Raw genomic sequence first — 25,132 nt, forward strand, 5'->3', positions numbered from 1 at the left:
GGCTGGGGATTCAAGGGAAGGGGATGGAATCGATTCTCCTGTACTGTTCATGGTCCTTTCTAATGACACGGCAGTATTCAATATGAAGCAGTCTGTCTCTTGGGTTTGCTTTGTATTTCATGGTAGGATAGTTCAGAATCTTGTCTTAGGGACTTAGGTGTCTTGTGTAGGTAATAAAGATGTCCTTTGTATGTTTCTTTATATTGTAAAGTTTCTTTAGACTGAAAGAAAAAAACAGATAATTTGCTTATCTAAAAAGAAACAATGCATCAATAATAAATGTCATTTGATTTTTTCCCCTGTTGTTTGAATCTTTTCCTCTGAGCACAGACCTACATGATGGTAAGTTCAAACTATTACAAGTATGACCTCTTTCTTGAGTATAATATTTATCATAGCTGATCTTATACAGTATGTTCTTTGTTCTGACTGAACTCACACAACTAATAATGCATAATATAGAATCATTCACTTATTTATTTTGTACATTTATGAAATTATCAAGAATAAATATAAGTTAAATTATTATACATTCAAATGGGTTTGGATTTACCAAGTCCCCCCCCCCCCCTTTTTTAAAGTCACCTCAACTCCCACTTCTCTCAGCTCCTCTATCATGCTGTCTCTTTCCCTTTGGTACCTATACTACAGTTAATAATAGTATGTTCCACAGTCCCTTTGGTACCTACTACAGTTAATAATAGTATGTTCCACAGTCCCTTTGGTACCTACTACAGTTAATAATAGTACGTTCCACAGTCCCTTTGGTACCTACTACAGTTAATAATAGTACGTTCCACAGTCCCTTTGGTACCTACTACAGTTAATAATAGTATGTTCCACAGTCCCTTTGGTACCTACTACAGTTAATAATAGTACGTTCCACGGTCTCCTCATCCTGCCAGTGGTCATAGACCTTTAGGGTGCTTCTTAATTACATACATATTTTATTTAACACTATGTCCCAGTCTTAACCTTGTAATGATGACCTCCTCGCTCTCTTGCTTCTAGTTAATGTATCAGAATCATCTTTATTACTTCCTCTACTTTAGCCTACTGACGCCCAAACTTTGATTCTGCCTATGAGGGCGGACTGAACTTAATGCTTTTCAAAGTGAACAAAGTGGTTTGTTGTCATTTGCGGATTTCTTGAAAATAAAAAATAAAAATAATAAATTAACAATCTGTTCCCATTGAAAAGCATTGGCAGAATCCGCCCTCATAGGAAGAATTAAAGTCTGGTGTGACCACACCTTAATAGTCTAAAGCAGGGGTCCCCAAACTTTTTCCTGTGAGGGCCACATAACTTTTCCCTTCTCTGATGGGGGCCGGGGTCAGTTTGTAACAGAAAAAGTGTGACGATCGCAGGGGTGCCTAAATGTAAACATTATTTTTTTTCCAGAAAGCCACAAATAACCATAATTTCCACAATTTCCACAATTTCCGCAATTTCCACAATTTCCGCAATTTCCGCAATTTCCGCAATTTGCAATTTCCGCTTTCCGGAATTTCCGCAATTTGCAATTTCTGCAATTTCGCAATTTCCGCAATTTCTGCAATTTCCGCAATTTTTTTCCAGAAAGCCACACATAACCAAATATTAATAATCAGTGCACGTACTGTACATGCAGCACTACAGGGCTGCATAGTGCCAGGGTTTCCTACACAATGTTGTTGGCATGGCGCTGCGCCATGCTTGAAATAAATCGCGCCTTGCCAAGCTGTTTTTTTTTTGAGGGGCCTAGTGAATCATGGTGTGTGTGTGATATGAAATGTCCAGTGCCTCCCCAGTGTCTCCCCAGTGCCTCCCCATTATCTCCCCAGTGTCCCCCCGAGTGCCTCCCCAGTGTCTCCCCAGTGCCTCCCAGTGTCCCCCTGAGTGCCTCCCCAGTGCCTCCCAGTGTCCCCCTGAGTGCCTCCCCAGTGTCTCCCCAGTGCCTCCCTGAGTGCCTCCCCAGTGTCTCCCCAGTGCCTACCCAGTGTCCCCTCAGTGCCTCCCCAGTGTCTCCCCAGTGCCTACCCAGTGTCCCCTCAGTGCCTCCCCAGTGTCCCCCTGAGTGCCTCCCCAGTGTCTCCCAGTGCCTCCCAGTGTCCCCCTGAGTGCCTCCCCAGTGCCTCCCCAGTGCCTCCCTGAGTGCCTCCCCAGTGTCTCCCCAGTGTCCCCTCAGTGCCTCCCCAGTGTCCCCCTGAGTGCCTCCCCAGTGTCTCCCCAGTGACTGCCCAGTGTCCCCCAGTGTCTCCAATAGCAATACAAGAGCAATAATACAAATTAATCTTAATTTATTATTCTAAGTATTTGCTCTCATCCAGTGCTAATGAAAAATAAAAATAAAATCCTATATTTTGGCTATTATTTGACTTTTTTTTTTTTTTTAGTAGTTTGGGGTTTCCTGCGGTCTAAAGCATTGTGCTGTATGAATTAGACACATGACTTCAAGATTTAATGATAGCTTTGGTCTGGACAATTCTGCTAATGCAGTGATTTTCAAACTTTTGAATTTCAAGATTCCTGAGTTTGATATGAATCATCTCCTCTTCCTCCTTTAAATGACCAACTGCCCAACAGCTATAACTGTAAAGGTTTCTGTTGCATTCAGTGTAATGTACCGACCTAACAGACATTGCTTGTGTACAATATGTTCAAACGTTCCTGCTTGCAATAGAAACTTTGCAGGACTAGATTTTCCTCGTCTGCAGCATTGTGGACAAACAGTCAACACAACTTCAAAATCTCTTCCTTTGATAAACCCTCTTGACTGAATTCCTTGCATCAAAATTGCAGAAGAGTGAAACTAGTTACCTTTGGTTTCATTCAATACTTAACAGGTGTCAAAATGAGTGGTCAGCTTACACTGATATCAATCATGTGGATATTTTCAAATAGCCAATGTATTAGATTTAAAGTGGTTGAACAGATTTTTATGCTATATTAAGCTGGGGAACCCCCTTAAGAACCCCTTTGTGAACCACTGAATTAGAGGTTCAACATACTGCTGCAAATGACTGACCCTATACTGTCCCACTCTGAAAAGTACATGCTGACGCCCCAGTGTGATGTCACCCTCCGGACCTCATGGTTCACATAGCCTATTTGTATATTTTTATTTTCACATAGATATTAATGTTTGCAGACTATACAGTAGCAGTAGGCCTATGTGTGTTCTATTTGTGTTGCAATAATGGATGACAGGTGTATTGCAATTGTTTTTGGAAACCTATGAGATTATTTCTCATTTTCACCACCAGGCTGCAGTGTTTGTTCCGTAGTTTACAATACATCATCTCTGCTTTTGATTGATATTTATATTCCTTTCCTTCGTCGTGTCGCGCGCCGAAAATAGCAGGTCTAAAAGTTCACACCGCATCGCCTAGCAACGTACTGTGAGCTTGTAGATCTGCAATTTGAGAAGACGGGAGCTCTAGTAACGCGAGATTAAGGGAATGTCCAATAGAAACACAGATGCCTGAAGGTTACCAGGAAGAGAGAGCTGTTTGTATTAATGTAAGCAGAGAGTAGCAGTAGCTGGATTCGAGTGGACCTTGGAGTTGTTGTCCCTTTCTGATCCAAAGTAGGTTCAGCAGATATTTTAATGCTAACTTATTGGGGTCGTTGTAAAATTTGGGCCGATCGCTTTGTGACGTTATATTGTTGGTCGTATGCTTTAATTGACAGTCAAATAAATACAATAAAAACAAGTGTGGCTACTGTTAGCCTAGCCAGCTAACGTTAGATAGCATTAGCTTTGTTTTAAGACGTTGAGACAACAGTACACTTATTAGAAAGTTCTGGAAAACCATAGTAAGCCTGGTTGATAATCAACACATGCTGTTGAAGTCTAATAGGTAGGCTATATCAGGCATTTGATAAACATAGCAATAGGTTAAGTTTAGTGAGCGCAATATTGCAGCGAACGTCTTGGAAGGTTTTTCCTTCTGAATGAATTGGGCTGCTTAACTTATAGGTTACCGGCTTTATACGGTTTTATATTGATGACTTAATGTCCCGGTTTCAGCTACAACATTGTCCCGGTTTTAGCCCGAATTAAAACAACAGTCGTTTTTAGTGGTCCCATACAATTACTTGTTCTTTTCATGTAAACATTCATTTAAGCCATAAGGCTTACTCAAATACCCCTTTAGCTTCTCTGACGGCTCTCCTGCAACTACAAAGTCTCACGCTTCACATATCACCATCACCTTTATTTATACCCGGAAAAACAGTTGAGGGCAAGCCCTCATTTTCAACGTAGCCGAGGGTACAATACACAAAATACATACAACACAACATTATAAATCAGGATAAATTACAAAGGAACTTTATACAGAACAACCATCAGTAAAATAAATCAATTGAAGCAGGAGCAATCACGGTGAAAAATGTTCTGGAGCATTCCTTTGAACAGACCGAAGGATGGCAGGGAGCTCAGTTTGAAAGAGTTTTGGACTTAATTTCACGAAGTTTGGCCATTGACAGAAAAAGCTGTCTTCATATCTCGTAGTCATTTTTCACCTTGCAACTTTGAATCAACATTTGATTTTTATGCAACCTTAATATTTTTTTAGGGGGCTAGCCCCTCCTATATCCAGCTTTTGGTGTCTGTCCTCTAACTTTGTCCTACACAAACATTAAATTCCCATTGACAATGAATGGAGAATTTTATGTAAGTGTCTGAGCAAATATACATGTCTATTTTACATCACGATGATAAGAGCGCCCCTCACTTAACACGGGTGTGATTTTTACATGTAGGTTATATCATGGGCATAACAATTGAATTGTCACACAATCCTGTCCCCATTTAACCAACCCTCCCATCCTACCCAGCACCCACCAAATTACAGCACGCAGAATGCTGACACAAAACAGAATTAAAACAAACAATACAACAATAAAAAGTGCATAATAACAGTAGTAATCTGTTATACGTAGAAGGGGACTTTCCCCGCCTCCCAACACTACTGCCTGCTTGCTACTTATTACATACATTTCTGCTCAGATGACGGACAAAGAGGAGGCAGTCGAAACTGGTGATAGCCACGATGACACTCCAATGTCAACCAAGCAGGCCGAAGCCATCTCGCTGCTGGACAGTGGGGAGGACTTTGAGATGCTAGATGAAGAAGATATTGACGACGAACCACCTCCTCTGGAAGATGCTGGCGGTGGGAAAATGAACGAGACAGACGAGTGTGAAGAGACGGAAGAAGACCAGGATACTGAGAGTTCATCCGTAGTGGGCGAGTGGCTCGAAGTACTAGGTATGTGGTGGGTCAAAGGAATAGAATAGACAATAGACAGTGCTAATGTTAAGCCATCATCCGTTTGCCACAAAGTGACTTCTTGTAATGATAATGTAGTAGGTGGCTAGCCGCTGGAATCTAGAGTACATGACAGCCCTTGCATCCAAAAAGAAAAGTCCTATCTGATTGTTGAGTTGCTTGTGGCTACTATTTTCATTTAAATGTAAATAATAACTGTTAGTTAACATTGTTTGCATTGTAATGTTGCTGCATGTCTGCAGGTAATGACCAGCTGAAGAAGAAAATCTTGGTGCTTGGCAAAGGGCGTGACAGCCGGCCTCTGAAAGGACAGAATGTCAAGGTGCATCTGAAGTCTTCTCTGACTGATGGGACACTTGTAGAGGAGCAACCGGAGCTCTCTTTCACTCTGGGAGATGGTGATGTAATCCAGGTAAAAACTAATCAAAATGTCTGTGATATCACCATCTCTGTTGTTTATAATCTGTAAATGATCACTGATAAAACTTCAGGTTACTGATGTTGGATACTAATGGTGTATTATTGTGATATCAATGTTCCACAATACAGTCAGTTATTTCTTCTTTCAGTCCCTGGATCTCACTGTGCAGCTCATGGAATTGGGAGAGAAGGCTCTCATCCAGGCTGATGCAAAATATGCATATGGAACTTTGGGGAGGTAGGCAGTTTGTTTCAATCTAGCTGTTAGTGGTTTAGTCTGTAATATTATATGCCACTGTAGTTGAAACAGACAAGTATTTCAGTCAATGACTGTGATATACGTTTGACTAGTGGACACCCCTCATATGCCTATCAGAGGTATGCTACTAGCTGTCATTAGACCGACAACCTAACCCTAACTGCAAGCATGACGCAACGCATGTTGGGAGCGATGGGTGATTTCCGCATGTGCATGTTCACTGCGCGAGTGGTGCGTCTAGTTTCGAGTGCAGGTGGAATGCCAGCTCTATCTTCAACAACTACTGTTTGTTCTGATGATTTGTTTCCATCAGCTATCTCTCTGATCGCCATAGACTTACTGAGAATGAATCATGTCATCAAGAGGCTCCGTTGGTCTGTTGACTTGAGAATTAATTATTAGGTGACAAAATATTTAGTTTTTTCATAAATGAACACTTCATCATACTCCAGTGTCACAGTGACTACAATCTCACACAACGTGTTGCGATGCAACACTTTGTGAACTTGTAGTTCTATATATATTATATATATCTATATTGGATCCATTGGAAGTTATTTTTCCTTTTTTTGGACTTATAGGTTTTGGACTTAGCGGTGACGTTATATATTATACATATTTAGCTGACTTCGGTGACGTTATATATTACCTGTATACATATTTATCTGAATAATAAGTCAAGGTCCATTTCACGCAGTGGGATTATGGTATTTGAATGCTCCAAATTTGGATTTTTCTCCCCCCAGTATTGATCCTGAGGTTCCTCCCAACGCTGATCTGTCCATGGAGGTCGAGCTGCTGGAGACCACGGAGGCTCCAGACTTGGAGCTCCTGTCTCCTGAAGAGAGGATCGCCCTCGCCGGTCAGAAGCGGGAACGGGGCAACTACTACTATCAGCGTGGTGATTACGCCTTTGCTGTCAACTCCTATAGCATCGCTCTGCAGATTACAGAATCTAGTTCTAAAGGTAAGCTATTGTGCATGGGCAGCATTGTTCTAGGCACCGGGCAATAGGAGAAACTAAAATTGGATGTCCATTGTAAGACCACTGGATGTTGGTCATGTTCTGATCTACACACGCATCACCTTTATCTTTTGAACACAAAATCTGCGATACTATTTTTGTTTTTACTAATACATTTTCAGATGGTTAGGTTATACAGTACCAGTACCTGTACGTGTTTCTTTTTCCCCCTACATTTTGACTAGTCGATTATTTTAAGTTATTTCTCCCAGTTTAGTCTTTATGCCAATTCAATCCTCACACTCCTTTCCACTGCTACCTGTGAGGAGTCCCCACTGGGATAACGGCACCTCCATTCTACTGTGGTGGAGTTGAATCCCTAGACTCAACGTTGGTGGGCATGTACTGCACCACCCGAGCGCCCACTTTAGAATATACTTATTGCTGTTTGTTCTGTTGTGTTATATAATTCATGGTGCAAAAGGTAAACATATTTACACATTTATAAAGGTCTAGATAATGGATGTAAAAAATAAGCACTTGGGCACCCATTTTCACATCGGACAGCTGACAGTGTTTCTGGATGATTCTAGGAAAGCTCAGAAAAAATCTGGTTGAGGTGTGGGTAGATTAAATTAATTGTAGTTTGTTGCCACATCAATAAATGGGATAAGTTTTCAGAATGTGTCACTTTTTTCACCACTGATGAGTGCAGGCTTGAATGTTATGTTGTGATCTTTCTGTTAAATTCTGTAATGATGGTGATGCAGTGATCAATGGTTTTTGCATGTTTCCTATCTTGCAGTGGACATCAGTCCTGAGGAGGAGACAGAGCTAATAGATGTAAAGGTGAAGTGTTTAAACAACATGGCTGCCTCTCAGCTGAAGCTCGACCACTATGAAGCAGCACTCAAGTCTTGTGTATCGGCATTGGCTCACCAGCCAGAAAACATAAAAGCACTTTTTCGCATGGGCAAGGTAGTCTATTTGTGAATCTTCTCTTCTCTTCTCTTCTCTTCTCTTCTCTTCTCTTCTCTTCTCTTCTCTTCTCTTCTCTTCACTTCACTTCACTTCACTTCACTTCACTTCTCAAATGTGTAATGGGTCATTGTATTAAGAAACTTAAAAAATGTGGTATGGTCTCTTTTAGGTATTGGCATTGCAAGGTGAAAATGCAGAAGCCATTAGAATTCTGAGGAAGGCACTGAAGTTGGAACCAAGTAACAAGGTAATGCCCTCTTCCACCTCCCACTTCCTTTATGTTTATGTAACAATGTATCAATTGTTTGGGAAAACTAAAATCAAACAGGAATGTGTTGTAGTGCTCACCCGTTCCCAGCAGATGGCGCCACAGTATTGCTGTAGTCTCCAGTGGGAAGTCAGGTTGGATGCCGACTCATCATTTCAGTGAATCACGTTTTCACGTTGTTCCTGTAAATAGGTTTATCTCTTGGTGGCCTACTGTACACACAGGTCTAATGCCTGGCTCCTGCTCCTACACTGCTTACATAGGCTGATACGTGAACGTGATGTTCTTTGGCTACACAAGGCCATCTGTAGCACTTGCCGTAGCACTTGCCCTAGCCTTGACGACCTTACAGGCGTATGCAAAGGCTCAACTTATGTAACTTACTGGTAGATATCATTTTATATAGACATGGCACTCTATAGTGTGTAACTGTATATGCATGTTTCATTATATCGATATTCCACTGTTAGGTTCTTAGCTTACATATGAGTCTTGATGACTATTTTTATGGATTTGATGTATTACCATGTTTTTGTTCTTGCTTACTGTAAATCGCTCTGGATTAAGGGCGTCTGCTAAATGCCTAAATTGTAAATTGACAGAGCTCAGTGCGTTGGCTTTTTGGATCAGCTGAATGGCTGAACAGCTTGGTACTTGTGCACACAATCCCCACTTCAATCTTACACCATTGACCAAAACGTCATTGTGTTTTGATGCTCTGTGTCACACGTCGATGCCTCAAAATTAGAACCGTGCTTGTGAGAGACTCATCAACAGCTTTTGACATGTGCACATCATCACATGACGCTTCTTAGTGTGGCTGCACCCATCGTAAACACCTATTGATGGCTCTCTAATGATGTCAGGTGTTTTTTTAGCATGGATTTTGTCCTGGAGGAAAGATATGAATCACTCATAATACTAAAATTCCAAAATTAAGACCACAAATAAAATGATGACAACTAATTAATTCACAATCTAATATAAAATTGCGCATCAAGGGGCCACAGTGCCCAGTTAACGCATCTAAAAGAGTTAAAATTTTAGGAGCATAGTTTGTCTTCCTTTCTGTGTCAATGCCAGTAGAGGTATTGCTTCACCTTTGTGAAGCTAAGTCCAGCTGCATAACCACATTGTTTTTGATAGTACAATTTAAGTGTTATGTAATTTAACTTATTTTAAAGGTCTTGTGGTCTTACAATGTAAGCCAGTCCACATGGCCCATGGGCATTTAAGGGTTACATTAGCAATAGAACGTGAAATCACACCTTTAATTTTCTTCCCATGTGGGGAGGTTGAATGAGTTAGTTTTGTATATCAAATGACATTGTGGGCAATGACCACATGGGTAGATTCGGTGTCGGATGTATTGTGGTCACTGGTCAGTCACCGTCAGTGGATCTGAAACGCAAGCCGATCCGTCGGATGCGTCCATTTCCGTGTTATCTTTTGAGGCTGTGGGCAGTGCAGACAAAGTGCAGTTTTTCTGGATTTGTAGTTTGTTTAACTATTGCTATATTTAAGGAAGGACAGTGGAATGCACGCACACAATATGTACTTATGTAAGTAGTAAGAAAATATTGTGATAGCACCTTGACAAATATGAAAACATTCATCATTATGAATCATGTGAATTACATCACTTACAGTATGAATGACATTTATATGGTAGAAGGGTCTGATTTGTGACAAAGCACAGAGGTGTGTTGTATATAGAATGTGAAACTATCCGTGTACTTCACACTCTATTTTTCCCAAGAGGAGAAAAAGGAACAGGGAACCTAGTGCTTCTGGTGTCTGACGTATCTGTCCAGGCCTTTAGCAGCATGTTATGTATTCTAGATTAGGGGGTTGGTTTCTTGTACACCACGCATGGAGGCTTAGAAAGATTTGTGTCAATTCTCTCTTGGATACAGGTGAATACTGAATGGCACAAGCCACTCTGTATGTTTTTGTCTAGCAGCAAAGCAGTAGGAGTATGTTTTGCACTCTGTCTTTGTGTGTGTGTGTGTGTGTGTGTGTGTGTGTGTGTGTGTGTGTGTGTGTGTTCGTCCAGCGTCCGTGTGTCCTTCCGTCTGCGTACAGCTAATCTCCGGCACCGTTGGCCCAGGCCGATGCCAAACTGTACACACACTCCCTGGATGTCAATGACGAACCTCTGCCCCGATCTTTCCACAATGGCCTGTTATTGCGCCACCATGAGGCAGATGTTTGCTAAATGCATTTCTTCCCATATTCCATCCCGATTGGCTAAGAGTGCCTTCCAAAGTTTGCAGGATTGGTCCATTTAATTTTTTAACAAAATGCCTCAAATCTTGAACACACATCTGTGAAATTATGCATGCACATTCCCAATAGGCAGAGGAAGAAATGGCACTTACAAATTTGAAATCAGCCTCATGGTGACGCTATAACAGGCCAATTCAATACAACCACCAGACGACATATTGCAAAAACATTATAATATTTTTTATATTTATATTGTCTTTGTATGAACATTTTGGGCTCTTTTGTTTGGGTGGGAAGTCTTCATTATCTAATTCAGTCTTTTGAATGGATTATCTTATTGACCATGGAGATGTGTTTCTAACGATAGGCTTTCGGTACAAGTCAGTTTTTATGCTGTTTATGACTGAAAAGTTTTTCATTTGCATCGACGTTATCTGAAGGTGTTTGTTATTTGAGTTTATGTGGTTGTGAAATTCATGTATCCCATAAAGTTGGACTGAGGCGTACAACTCTTGCTCACATTATTATTTTTCTCTTATCCATGTGTAGACTATCCATGCAGAACTATCCAAGCTGGTGAAGAAGCACTCGGAGCAGAAGGGAGCGGAGCAGGCCATGTACAAGAAGATGCTGGGTAACCCTAGCAGTACCACCTGCGTCACGCAGAAATACCAGGCCAAGTCCTCGTGGGTAAGTTGGGTATTTCTAATGATGCCCACCAGGAAGGATGCTGTAGTAAATTCTGTGGGACTTTCCTGTCATCAAATCATGCTTTGTTATTCAAACTGTTTGTGTGAAATGGAATGGGTAAACAGAGGCTTTGTGAGGTTACTGATTTTAAGGTTATGCCTTGCATATGAAACGCAGAGGGAAGTTCAGGACTTATTAATGATAATCCAACTTATGCATTGTTTTCTATTTCTCTCTTTCAATATTTCCCCAGGGTCTCAGCTGGAAGTGGCTATTTGGTGCCACTGCAGTAGCCATCGGTGGTGTTGCATTATCTGTTGTGATTGCTGCCAGAAACTGAAGCAAACCTGTAGCCAACGCCCTTCCAAAAGGAGAGCCTAAACAATGGAAATAATTAAAATGTCTGGCAGTGCCTTTGGAACATGGCTAGAAGGGGGAAACCAATGTTGATTGGTCAGTTGCCTCTTCACATTGACTGTCCCTGGGTTTCTCTGCTATGTTTGAGAAATACGACAAATAATAAAGAGGGGGGGACTGGGGTAGTGGCAATTATATAAAATTGTGTAGCCCTATCAGTACTCTTTCACATTATCAGACACTAAACCCTGATTTATACTAGATCAAAAATAGTCCATCTACAAGCTTTTAAATCTTTGAGCTTGTAGATGTGCTATTTTCGGCACGTGAAACCGGCACACAACTAAGTATAACTTAAGCTTAATTGTTTGTTTTGCCGTCTTTGGTATAGTGATAGTATGATATTGGCTAATTGAGCACTGGAATGCAAATTCATTAATTGTACATTTATTAACTAATCTCTACAGTCTATCAGACATATAACTACTGTGATATTGTCCCTTTAAGTTATTTTCAAAGCTTGAGGTCATGGTGCTTAATTGAACATCACGTGTGACCTGATTTCTTAGAGAATGTGATTTTAGTTTTTTAGTAGGGGAGATGTGATATTGATTGGCGTAACCTAGATGCTGTATTGTCTTGAGGTTCTCACACCCTGGTAAGCCACTTGCCCTGTGTCATAATTATCTCCCCCTCTATTCATGTACACAAAAGACAAAAGAGTGGCCGTTTGGGAGACGGAGGGTTCCCGGTTCAATCCCGTACGTTCATGTTGAAGTGTCCTTGAACAAGACACTGAACTGTCCCATGGATTGGGAGGGGAGGTTGCTTCATTCCAACACTGGAACTGGTACCGGTTCCATTACATTTGCATTAACAGTTGCCGCTAACCATTCCTATATTTCCGCTGCTCTTTGAAAGTCTGTATTCTCCCTTCATTTGCATCTGTTGGCTCACTTGGAGCAGTGTGTGATCTCAGAGCAATGAGGTATGAAAAGACTAAATTAACAAAGTGTTTTACTAAAGTAAGGTGAAGACCAGTGCATGAAATGCTAGCATGAAAACTAGACAAATCTGCCAGTGCAAAAGAAAAGTCTGGCCTGCTCGGTTGTGATCTGATTTCCCTGCCCCCGAAGTTGTGCGGCACCAATCGGGGCCTAGTGTGCAATTATGGCATTTTTATTAATCCGCCCCTTGGAATTGCATTTCCACACAGAGATTCCAGACTAATATCTATGCAGTGATATTTGTCTGGCCATTCCAGTTTAATGTAATGCAGCGCTAGACCGGCAAAAACATAATCTATGCCTCTGGCCTGGCAGAGATAAGGGTAGAGAATCATTCAGCACACAGACTATTAAAAAAGTGTTGCAGGTGTAAGAAATAGTCTTCATTCTTCATTTTCAATCTTGTATACCTCACTTTTAAATGATTAAGACCAAATATAAGATGAGCCTTCAACCGCAATCTTTGTTTTATTTATAGATTTTCCCTGCCCTATATAGGCTATGATTTATCACATTTTTTTGTCTTTTATGGTTGTTACAAAGTTGCTAATTTATTTAGTTTTTTTTTTAAATACTGTTTTTATGAAGCCGGTGAATTGATATGTAAAGATAAAAATGGTACAAAAGTGTGTAAAGTCACAGACATACTCAATAGTTAGTATACAGAAGATTACATGGGTTACTCTTGAGTTTCTGACATTCCCTGCCTTTGTTGATTTTGTATTTATCTCAATAAACGTTTGTCTATTCTGTTATTACTCAAATGTATTATCCCTCTCTCAACATAAGACCTCTGCAAACATTGTGCAATACATTTTATTTTTATCGCACATTACATCTTTGTAAATCACAAAGTGTTACACTAGAGTTTAAAAAAACGGACGCACCTAGGTCAGGTAACAGCCAAACAAGTTTTGGAACTGCTGTTGGGTTTATCATTATGGCATAAACAATACGTCGTGGTAAATGTAGGTCTGAGATGAAGTGCTGTCTTTGTTCAAATCATGTGTAGGCTACGTTACATTATTTCAGACCATTTTCCAAAGCATACTTTTATTCTTTACTTTTTCAAATTTTTAGGGGGAAAATTTCACATTGCAGTGCCCACCCACAGACTTCTCTGGTGCCCATTCTTAAAGTAGGCTAACAGTTGTTTTGTTGTTTCTAGTGATTGCAATCTACTGTTGTCAGGTACCTTCTCCACCCTTTGGGACCAACAAGCCATAGACCTACGTTAAAACTACCTTGACTGATTTGATGTCATCGATGTAATCCTACATGGCAATGTAAAATGGCCTGGAATTATTTTAAATCCTGCATGTTGTTGTTGTATATGAATATGTGCTAGTTAACATCTATCTATAAATGCACCATGTCTCTGTCTGTGTGTACGGCTGTAATGCACGTAGCTCAAGAACCGTTCGCCCCACCGACTTCAAGTTCGACACACGCGTTTCCCCCACGCTGTCCCCCCACAGGTGTCGCAAGGTGTCGAGTCCGTTGGTTGTCCAGAACCGCCACAAAAGGCCTCTGCCGGGCCTCTGGACAAGGCCCCTGCCCAGGCTCCATATATGAAGCTGGCCTGTTCTGACATCACAACACTCCATATTTGGGCACGCCTGAAACATAATTATATATATTTTATAAATATATGAAGGACACAGAGAGACAGGTACAGAAATGTCCATATATGGCCATAAAAGGGGCACAGACAATGGGTGGAATCAACGGGTACTCTGACACGGGTACAGCGGGTAGGGCATGGATCTCCAACTTCCATTGTTACTGACTCTGTGCACTACAGCCGTGCTAGTTTTTCTTTTTACAGATGGGAAACAAAGTTTGTGCTGAAAATGGGGAAAGTAGGCATATACAGTTTGAGCTATGTCATATATTGTTATATGTTATAACAACAATAAAGCTTTTTTTTTAAACAAATAGCAATTTTTTGGCAGTCACTGGGACAAATGGCAGCATTTTTTCTCATTATCAGGACTATTTAAATATTAGCCTATACAGAAAAACTCAGTTTAAGATCTGTTTAATTCTCTCTCTCTCTCTCTCTCTCTCTCTCTCTTTCACTCACACACACACGTCACAAGCAAACTCCATAAAATGTTCTGTTCATAATTCATCTCGTTATCTACTCTGGAACATGTTCTGTTTAATAGATTACGAACCGCCCCCCGTTTTAATCAGTTGGACATTCCCAAATTACTCGGACACTGACGTATCGCTGACGTAGTCCAGTGAGGCAGTGACGTAATGGTTCCCTCTACGCACCGCACCGCTAATGATTTCCCAATGTGTTTTCCTTAGATCCGTGGGAGAAAAGTTTATGTTGTGTCATCCAAGTCTAGCCATTGGGGAGGCATTTAAATATTTAATTGTATGGCCTTTATGTTTGCACGCCTATACACATTTATAAAGGGGGGGGGGGGTTCTGTGTAATAGCTTACATTCATATGTGAAGTGAACTGTCAGTGAGTGAACAGTCAATAAAATGAAGCTATGCCAAATGTATTGTAAATTATAATATTCCACATGTCCATGTGGAATATTTACTGAAATGTGTCATTAAATGTGGTTTTGCGTGGCATTTAATGTTGCATGTAGGGCCTATCCTTGGTGACTTCACCACGCAGTGACCGTTAATTGAATATTCATTGAAAAGCTCCGGGAGTCCTCCTGCGTTTTTACAACAGAGAGTGCGTGCGCTGCGCGTGGTCGCTGGGAAATGGTAGCAAGATGGCGGCGTTGAAGGAGGAGCAGTGCTATGGACTGTCCTGTGGAAGAGTGAGCAACGGCAACAATGTCTCCGTCTTTCACGTCAAACTCACTGACAGCGCGCTGAAAGCGTTCGAGGGTTACCAGAGCAGCAAGGTAAAGCGGTGGTTTGAATTTAAACATTGACGTGTTTTTCATCTCTGCGTGCTGTCTGTTTGTCTCTGTGTGTGAGATCCGTTCAGGCAGCTGATGTGACAGGCAGACTGGCAGTCAGTGTGAGGAGGTCCCCACCACCGTCCACCACCAGCCAGCCAGACTGTCTGTCTGTCGGTCTGTCTGTGGGTGCATAGGAACGTTACTCCGTCGCGCGACACAAAATAGCGCATTTTCGAGAGAAAGTAGTGTCGACGTATGTGCTCTCGATACTTTTTCAAGGTGTTTGTGTGTCATTTGTGTCGCGCGACGCTTGCTGAATGGCTCGCGCGGCCATGTACATGAAGGCTGATGAGCAGCTGTGGCTAGTTTGGTGGTAGTAGTAGTGTAGCAGTACTGTCTTGCCATGATATGATCCACATTTAATAGAGAGCCACAGCTTCATACTGTGGATAGTTATTATCGTTAAATCACAGCCAGGATCACAGACTTTACGGTTGTCAGAATTGTATAAACGTGCTCTTATGAGCGAGCTTCCTGCCAGTTATACTGAATAGAATTACCCTTAACACACATAATTGCGTTGAGGCGAGTTCCCATAGCTCAACAGTTAGTTTACCACGAAGTTAGCCAAATTAGTTAACTGAAGTTACTATTATAGAGGGATTAGTGTGTACAACGTTTACATTTAGCGTTGGTTAACTTCAGTTTAGTGAGCTGTCAAAAAATCTATTAGACAGAACTTTAACTTAAATAACTGCACAAACTATAACAGTTAATGTTTTCTGAGTCTAACCATCTTCCCGAGTCACACTTAAACATTATGTGTCCTGCTGTCTTAAGGGAAAGCCTTTCCTAGAACCTGAACCAGCTAATGAAAGCTTAGTAAAGAATGCTGAAAAGTACCTATTGGTTACTATGTTGAAAGATGGCCATCATCCCTGTTCCCAATCCCAACCCCCTCACAGCGACTTAAAGCACCATAGCTTGGGGCTTAGATACAGTGAGTGACAGTGCAACTAAAGTACATTTAACGATTTACAAGTTAATCATAATATATGCCTTCTTTTTCGTTAGTCATAATTGCGTTTAAAAGCAAGAATATACAGGTTTCGCATCATTTCTGACATGAATCTGCTGTTGCTGGCTATAAGCTCCTTGTGTTGCTAACTAGCTAGTCTGGTGGCCATCTAACGTTTCAATTTCTATAAATATTTGACTGAGAAGAACTTGGCAGGCCAAGAGGACAGGGCGTTATCTCCAGCTTCAGTGGCTGTGTACTACACATGATGAGAAGACAATAATGTTGTGAAAGGCAAATGTTTGACTGGAAGTTCTTGGTAGAATATTGATCATCACTTTTGAGACACCCAGAGTCATCCCTCCTCAACTCTTTGAGATATTGTTTGTTATTAATGTGAATTTCTCTAAGCTGCTTGCTCATTGCTCAAAGATCCTTGCTCTTGAGGCGCAGTCTTGACCAACGTAATTAAAAATTCAAGTGTAGTATTCTCCTACATCTTCATCTTCCAAATTACAAGCTTTTATTTAAAATGGGCTAATTTAATGTAACAATTGGTGTTGTTGGAATCAATAGGAACAAATAGATTCATTTCTTTGGGTGGAGCACAAAGATGTGCACAGCCACATGGATTGGTAGTTTTGTATAGCTGTAATTATGTATAATATTTAATAGCCTACTTTTATTGTCCAGCCTTCTTTTGAAGAATGCATTTATGAGTCGATATAGTGGTTGGTGTTTTGTCTTTTGATGTGAATTTGTCCACTGTCTTAATGTGTATCTATAATTTTAATCCACAAAACTAAATATTCAACATGCCTACTTGACTCAAATCACTGGGAATTAATGTTTCGTATGGTTTATGTAAACGCAAGAGAAAGAGGGAAAAACTAGTTTTTTGTCTTTATGGTTAAGAGTTGCATTTCTTTGGGATGTACCTCCTGTACAGACTTGCCTTGGTAAGAACTGAAGCTGTGTCACCCACTGTATTGTACTCAAGTCTTGGCTACATTTTTTCTTTTGTGAAATAGAAATCATTATGCCGCATTCACACAGGCAGATGTGAAGATACAGTACCATTCATTTTTAATGGAAGCCAGCGTCATGAAAATGCAAAGATACATCCATCAAACGTTTGTAGCTGCTGCAAAGGCTACAACGGCTACAAAAAAGTTGAGCTGGTTTTAACTTCAGCTACAAAGATACAAAGCTATAAATGCGCTGTGTAGCTTTGCATCTTTGTATCTTGTTACATGTTCGCTAGAAACAGACTATCTGACATATGAGTGACTGACTGTCTCAAACGATACAGAGACACCTCCCTGACAATAACGCAGAGACAGCTTGTTTATTTTTGGACCACAATGCTTATATGAAACGATTTTAAGATGACCCTATGTTGTTCTCCATAGAGAAATTACTTCTGTGAACCAGGCAGAAGTAGGGGATGACTGAGTGACGTCAGGACTTCGGCGCTCTATTGCGATCCATAGTTTACTACTTTACTTTGCGGTTATATACAGAGAAGGATGTGCTGTGGATTTTTTAAACTATTGGGTCTATGTTGCGCGCCCTAATTGAAATAACCTCTTTAATGTAGGGCGGCGTATTTATTAATCAATGGTCATGCCCCTCAGATGACTCCCTCCAAGCAGACAGACTACTTAAGTGACTTGGATGTATTCACACTTACTGTACATTAGACTAGTGTCCGGTTGGAACTTGAAGGTTCCCTGTTCGATCCTGTGCTCCCCCAGAGTTGGTAGAGCAAGGTGTCCTTGAGCATGACGCTGAACCCCTAATTACTCCCGATGAGCAGGTTGATGCCTTGCGTGGTTTCCTCCGCTATCAGTGTATGAATGGGTGAATGTAATGCCCAATGTATTGCCAAATCTATGTAAAGCGCTTTGGATAAAGGCGCTATGTAAATTTACCATTTACGAAAATTGCCGCCATATGAATATGATTGATGGGTAAAGTTGAGACACGGAAAAGATGGAAGTGCAACAAACTTAATATGCAGTGATTGGTGGTCTTTACCTAACTAAGACAAATAATGAATCAAGGCCTGGCAGAGTGCTGAGTTCACTCTCTAGGTAGCTGAGGTATAGGCTGTTTCCCAACACGATAGCAGTGAGTTATAGAACACTATCACTTTGATAAATACATAGACCAGCTTTAATCTTTTTTTGGACTGACCACATGCAAAGTTCTTCTTCTGAGCAAGGTCCAGTCAGTGACAGTGTCAAGTCAGATTGGTTTTAATTGATAACATATGGAGGCTTAACAATGTGGTGCAGATTGTTTTTTCCCCTGTCCGTCTGTCAGCACACAGATTTGAGTCATCTGTGTGTCTTTGAGCAGCTAATCTCGGGCACTGCTGGACCAATTGGTGTGAAACTATAATGGGTCACTGTTTTGGCCTATAACTCTTGGTCGTACAATCATGACACACAACTCCCCATATATTACCGGCCATTTCTACCTGACAAGACTTTCTGCCGTTTTGCGGAGGCTTTTGAGTGGTGCAACCACTCCAAGGAACAGCTTTGTCCGTGTTCACCTATGTGTCTGTGACGTTAATGAGCATGAGAATGAGTACCAGTAGAGGCACTGTTGTGCCAGAAACAGAGAGAGAGAGAGAGAGTGCTGCACTTATTGCCTGCTAATGAGAGAGAGAGAGAGAGAGAGAGGAGAGGGGGGGGCACCACTCGGTTCACACGGGTGTGATTCTTTTCTAATACACCATGTTGCTATGCCCCCCCCCCCCCACTACTGACACAAACGAGTAGGCCTGTGCTCAGAGGAGCACACTTTTCCAGTTATTTTAGAAAAACATTGTTCAGGCAGGGATGTACAGTCGTGTATAGCCTGAAATGCTTTGGCCATAGTTGGTACATGAGCTTTTTGTATTACGAGGCAACAATGGAATCTAACACCTAATTTTAGTAACTGGATTCGGTTGAGTTGATATTGTTCGATATATCCAGAAATGCTTACAAGTTTAAGTGGTGCCTTTTGTGTGTTTCTAATTATATTTTGTAATAGTAGTCCTCCTCAGGTAGTCAGACCTCAGTCAGCCCACTGTTCCCTGTATCGGACTCGACTGCCAACGTCAGCCACTTCTCTGTTTGCACATCTCAGAGGAAGGACAGAGTGAACTGGAGCCCTGTCCGGGGGATTGGCAGACCGGAGGCTCGCTTACTTTTCTCTTTTTTTTTTTCCCTCTTTCCTTTTTTTTATATATTTTTACTTACTGGCTCTGACATAAGCAAGGAAATGAGTAAGGCTAGTTGAGCATCATCACACTCAAGGTTATGTGGAGCGTGGAGAAAAAGGCCTATGACTATATTTTTGGCTGAATAAGGATGGATAGAGTACAGTAGTGTGTAGTACAGAGAGTGGGTTATACTGGCCAAAATGTATATCTTTAGGATAAAAAGGTTCATTTTGAGTTATAGTATAGTTACAGTAGTACTATGGTTATGAAAAACTCTTGCGCTGAAATAAATGTATTTCTCAAGAAGTAAACTATTTTGTGGTTGAAATACCATTTATTACAGCTGTTATTAAATTTGAAATGTACATGCATTCACTTGCTATCAAAGCACGTGGCATCCTTGTTTTTTAATTAAGTGGTGTTAGATCCTGTACACTGTACAGTGTGCACACTGTAATAAACTGGTGACAGATGAGTTCTTAAGGTCCTTGCAGACGACACGTTTTTGGAAAAGCGCAGCTCCAAAAAACGCAACAGTGTGCAAGGACCTTCATTGCTCCACAGTTTGATTTTAAACAGCTCTGGCCCCATGTCATGTTCTATAGGATGACATAATGATCATGTTATTATTGGATTGTGAGTATGGAGTGTGATATTTACATTCCTAATACAGTATGATCTCATTGTAGTGGTGGCATCCATGGCAGCCATGAGATCAGCTCTGTGTAGACTTGACATTTGAGTAAGGTTTATATATATATATATATATATATATATATATATATATATATATACGGTAAACGTAACTAATATCTGCATTACAATGTAATTGGTATGTATTGCACACTGTGGCTCTTGTGAGAAAACATGATTATGCTTTAAATCATTTGCTGAATTTGTAATTAACAAATTGTATATGTATGTGTGTGTGTATTTATATATATATATATATATATATATATATATATATACACACACACACACACGATCAAAAAGCTATACTTATTTGAAGATTGATTATTTTAAGTGTTTGTGTAGTCTTGGAGTTAGTCAGAGCTTGCCTTGTAGGTCTCAGACGCTTTTGCTGCTGGACCAGAGATGGGGGAACTGATTCATATTGAATTGATTTGGCCCTCTGTCCCAATTAGTGTTACTTTTGCCTAACCAGGTTTTTGTCTGTCACTGACTGGAATTGTCTGTCTATGTGCAGACTCTGCGGAACACTCAATGTTGTGTGTTGCTCTCGATCTGCTAACTGAAATGATCTTCTACTCTCTAAATTGGCACTTGGCTAAAGTAGGGTTCTGTGTACCATTGCAATTCAGTTATCATTTTCTCAGCGACTACTAGGTGTTGCTCTATAGGCTGACGCTGTCCTGAGGAGGTCAGGTTACATGAAGTCAGTTTTGTTGTTACGCTTTGCTGTCAACTCCCCTGCCACTCGGCCCCTATAGTAATAGTATGGGAAGTAATGGAGACTGGTGGGGATTTCGTTGCTTGACGTTGGTCAGCCTGTGCCATGGTTATTTAAGGAATGGTGACTCCTCTGTTTCTCAGGATTGAACGGGACACAGCAAAGAGATGACCACAACAACCAGCACCAAATATGTCACAGTGCTCCTCTGTCCTGTGCAGTAGATGTCACATCGGGCCCATGTTGACCTGGCATCACTGTGACTGAGTGCAGAGCAGCATTCCTGAACTGCCTTTTCTTTACCAGGTCTCATGTTGCTTAACGTAATCGGCTTAAGTCCAGAAACGCGTGCCTGTGGTTTTGTCCTATATTGGAAAAATATGGCTTCCTAAAAGGTTCAAACATTATAGAATGTGTCATTTCAGTGGCAGAGACACAAGCATCAAACTCATCTACATTACGCTTCAGTAGTAGACTGTAAGCACTGTGAGAAAGATAACCAACTCTCTAAGATGTTGGTGAGTCTCAACCATCCTTCCCTTAGCCTACTACAATAACCCCCAGTCCCAGGCTCCCAGCTCAGGACAAGGGACTGCTTTCTTTTATTGCACTCCCTGTCCATCTGTCAAAGATGCCAGGTGAGGTGGGTGTGGTCAGGCAGTGAAGTCAGGATTCACATGATGTGAGACAGCTCAAAATAATATAACCAAATGGACCCCTGTGTTTAATTAACTACAATAAGGACGTGTTATTTGTAATTTTGGAAATAATTGTAAAGAGCTCTCTGGATGCAGAGCATGTAAAAGTTATTTTCTGTCTTGCAATTTCTATTGGGCTACAGATATCTAATCTTCAGTACACAACATTGTATTTCTCATTTAATATTTACATTTAGATATTTTGTTCAATTGATTTATTTGGTTTTTATTGACATTTGATCAAACTAATATGTGTCATCAATTGTTTAGAGAAGATTTTGTGTACCTGGCAGTCATTAGCCTACTGAGTCATTGTTTTCTGACAGCTCTACTCAGATCTCGGTAACAATTTCACAGGTCTTTCTCGGTTCGGGTCAGTCATTCTATTCTATAATCTCTGAACCAATCGAGTCTTGGAACAAATTTCACAGACCCATTAAGGTAGGCTACTAATAATCGCGTGTCACCAGTCACCACTCACAATGGCTTTTGTTTTCCCACACGAACAAATTGACAAAGAAAACAATGTCCTGCTTGAGCATGTGTGATTGTTGACACCTTTCTGAACGGGCTGCATAGTTTCATTGCTAAATGAAAGATGGTCACAGTCAGTGGTGTTATGCTCGTAGAACACAGTACCACGCCGTGGTACCAGTAATTGTTGTGACGTGCACGCATAGGGACGGAACGGTGCACGTGCGTGCACGCTAGAACGTGTCCCACTAGATTCAAGAGAAGACGCACCAAGTATCCAGTGGTCTAGGTTTACTGCCCCCCCCCCCCCACCCCCCTATTTTCACCCCCTATTTTACTGTGTCGTGTACCGTGCCGAATTCAAATGGATACTACTTTGCATGACAGCTTTAACTGTTTATACCTGAGCACACTTACAGCAGTAGTCTATGGCTCCAGTAGGCTACTGCTGCTGTGTGGTGTTCTCCTCCATCAAGAAACTTTTTAGTTTCGCTAGTGTGCAGTAAAGATGTTTGTCTGACTATTTTAAGTCTACTTTTGTGTTTTTTGTCTAAAACGCTCATACAGTATTTAACAATAGGCTTAGGCTATGCAGCTGTTCTGTGTGCATGCCGCGATGCGCACATGCACGCGCTTGTGCATGCGCGTGACTGTCCGTGGTACCGGGGGAAAAGAATCACCATGACACCACTGGTCACAGTACAATTCAGGGGCCTACAGCTTCTGTTACATTTCTTTAAAGCTATATTATGTTATTTATTTTGATGATATTGATATTTGTCCAATCTGTATTGTAGAGTACAGTTAATACACGCATGCTAATCTATTGAGATATTTAGATCCTGTGTTTAGGTTGGACATGACCTTTGACATTACCCTGTTCATGGTTTGACATGACATAAAATATGTCCACACTCCATAGAGCAAGCAAGCAGGCAATAGCTCAGTGGTAAATATCTCAGCACTTGCTCAGGAGACCTGGGTTCAAATCCAGGCACAGGAAAGTTACATATAGTCCAGCCTTTTGCCTTACTTTGCTTTGACTCTTATCTCTCCAGGGCTGCTACCATGGCCCATCTAGTCATCACTTTCACATCTCTCCAGGGCTGCTACCAAGGCCCATCTAGTCATCACTTTCACATACTCTGCAAGGGAACAGAAGTGTGCAAATTATACAGCCTTTTATACGAGTATATACTTAGTTCTGATAATAAGTGAGTTAAAATCACTGTAATAATATCGGCTCCAGTTCACGCTGTCCTTCCTCGGTTTATCCAGATCGGGTAAAGAGTGAAAATCGGCCGATCACTTTTACACAAAAAGTTTGTGAAATGTAAAATTGTAAACTTTTTGTATCAGATCAGGCTGGTGTAAAACACATATGCGCACACACCTGTTATTGCAAATGTCGAGAGAGCACGGCCCCAGTCTAAGTTCAGTCCTTGATATGCCATGATCTGAAATGCTTCCTCCAACCCTGGAACACCTCCTCCTCACATGACGGTGATACAACAAAGCACCTGACAATTTCAGTTCTGTCATTTTAATTCGGCCCTATAACTATTCCTGCGTGTATGCATGCATTGCACAGTTATGCATTGAGCAGCAGGCAGCAGTAAACCCCATCTTCTATCAACAAACTCCCGCCATGTAACTAAATTGGCACGCTTGTCACTGTTGCAATGTAGCATCCTGTCATCTGTGTATGGAGACTATGCTTGGATAAAGATGCAGTTAACTCGCACATATATGTATATGAAATAACAGTGTATACTGTAGGTTATTCTTAAAATCACACCTGTGTGAAGTGAGGGGAGCTCTTATCATACATCTCATTCTGGCCAATCATAATTTGCGTCCTCACTTTTGTCATCAATGAGTGTTTACACACTTTTGCCTTCAATGTGTGTGTTTACACAGACCCTCAAAGCTGAACATAGCCCTCAAAAATTGGGAGTCTGAAGTTCTTATAGGCCTAAATATTGCTTCAGTTCAAGACTATAACCATCGGTTCACATTTGCCAATTGGCTGCTTTTTCACATCGCTGCCACGTTCCAGCTGGTCCCCATTCTGTGGTTGTGTGTGTATGAACGTCCATGGCCTTGTCACCGAGCCATGGTAGGGAGCCACACTCTGTCCCTAAGGTTAGCAAGCTCTGTGGAACATTCTGGGCTCAGGTCCCAGAGAATAGTGACATGTCAGCAGCCCATTCAAATGAACAGGCTGAGTGTTGCACTATGTTAGCAGGGCTGGGTGGGTTGGGGGAAGGGGAGGGCACAGCACAGGGTGGGAGAGCTAAATTCGGTGCTGTTTTACATTGCAGCCGGTAGACTAGAGCACAGTGCTCCATGAAAGGGCTGGTGTGGCTCGATAGGCTAGGAGAGTTCAGAGTTCATTTCTAAGTAAATCTAGCTGGCCTGACTTTGGTATCGTTTACACAAATGAAACTATAGTTTGCTGTCTCAACAATGTTTTGAAATGGTTTTTTGATAAGGTGAAGAGTTGTCTAATGAATCCTAAATTGTCTTGTCTCTTCGAATTCATGTACACCCAACATCACGTTAGCCAGGGCAGAGGGGCAGTGTCTTGATTAGGATCTCATCTCAGCAGAGAGCAGTTTATACTTGAGAGGAGCAACAAAGATGGTAGCCTCAGTTGTAGTGGTTAAAACTGTGATGTCTACCATGCTTTTATGAATGTTGGTCGTTTGTTTCCACATTCCTGACCATCTAGTCAGTCAAATGGGAAACTGCCAAGGTTTGTCTCATTCATTGAGCTTGCTCTATGTCACTCTTCATTTCCCATTACCGTATTCAACTCTGTCTGCCAGATGAAAAACGAGCTAGGTTTGGCTACTTTCTGGATGTAACCCTCCCATCTAAAACCACCCAGCTTCACACACAGACAATCTCATACTGTAAATGGGTTTAGTTGAATACATGTAACATTTAAATGATTCCCTTTGACAG

At 41.2% G+C, this 25,132-nt stretch overlaps 2 protein-coding genes across 2 annotated transcripts in view; both read left to right on the forward strand.

Moving 5' to 3' along the window:
• The first annotated feature begins 3,495 nt into the window (after nt 1-3,495).
• fkbp8 (FKBP prolyl isomerase 8) lies at nt 3,496-13,213 on the forward strand. Its single transcript, XM_080769755.1, has 9 exons — nt 3,496-3,569; nt 4,998-5,259; nt 5,523-5,692; nt 5,850-5,938; nt 6,706-6,926; nt 7,729-7,901; nt 8,074-8,151; nt 10,951-11,091; nt 11,345-13,213. Exons 2-9 carry the CDS (start codon nt 4,998-5,000, stop codon nt 11,429-11,431), a joined length of 1,221 nt encoding a protein of 406 aa, XP_080625881.1. The 5' UTR covers nt 3,496-3,569; the 3' UTR covers nt 11,432-13,213.
• A 1,980-nt stretch (nt 13,214-15,193) lies between these two features.
• The window catches only part of ell (elongation factor RNA polymerase II), a 46,032-nt gene continuing 36,093 nt past the window's right edge, over nt 15,194-25,132 (forward strand). Inside the window, exon 1 of the mRNA XM_080769790.1 lies at nt 15,194-15,338. Coding sequence (XP_080625916.1) covers nt 15,204-15,338 — 135 coding nt within the window. The 5' untranslated portion in view covers nt 15,194-15,203. The remainder of the gene's footprint in view (nt 15,339-25,132) is intronic.

Source organism: Protomyctophum bolini, assembly GCF_963924005.1.
Source record: "Protomyctophum bolini genome assembly, chromosome: 8".
NCBI classification, from domain to species: domain Eukaryota; kingdom Metazoa; phylum Chordata; class Actinopteri; order Myctophiformes; family Myctophidae; genus Protomyctophum; species Protomyctophum bolini.

Excerpts from the sequence above, each read along its gene's own strand:
- fkbp8 (XM_080769755.1), top strand. The coding sequence starts at position 4,998 with ATGACGGACAAAGAGGAGGCAGTCGAAACTGGTGATAGCCACGATGAC. Across the intron at positions 5,693-5,849 it reads GAGATGGTGATGTAATCCAG|TCCCTGGATCTCACTGTGCA; the intron begins GTAAAAACTAAT and ends TTCTTCTTTCAG. Across the intron at positions 6,927-7,728 it reads TACAGAATCTAGTTCTAAAG|TGGACATCAGTCCTGAGGAG; the intron begins GTAAGCTATTGT and ends CCTATCTTGCAG.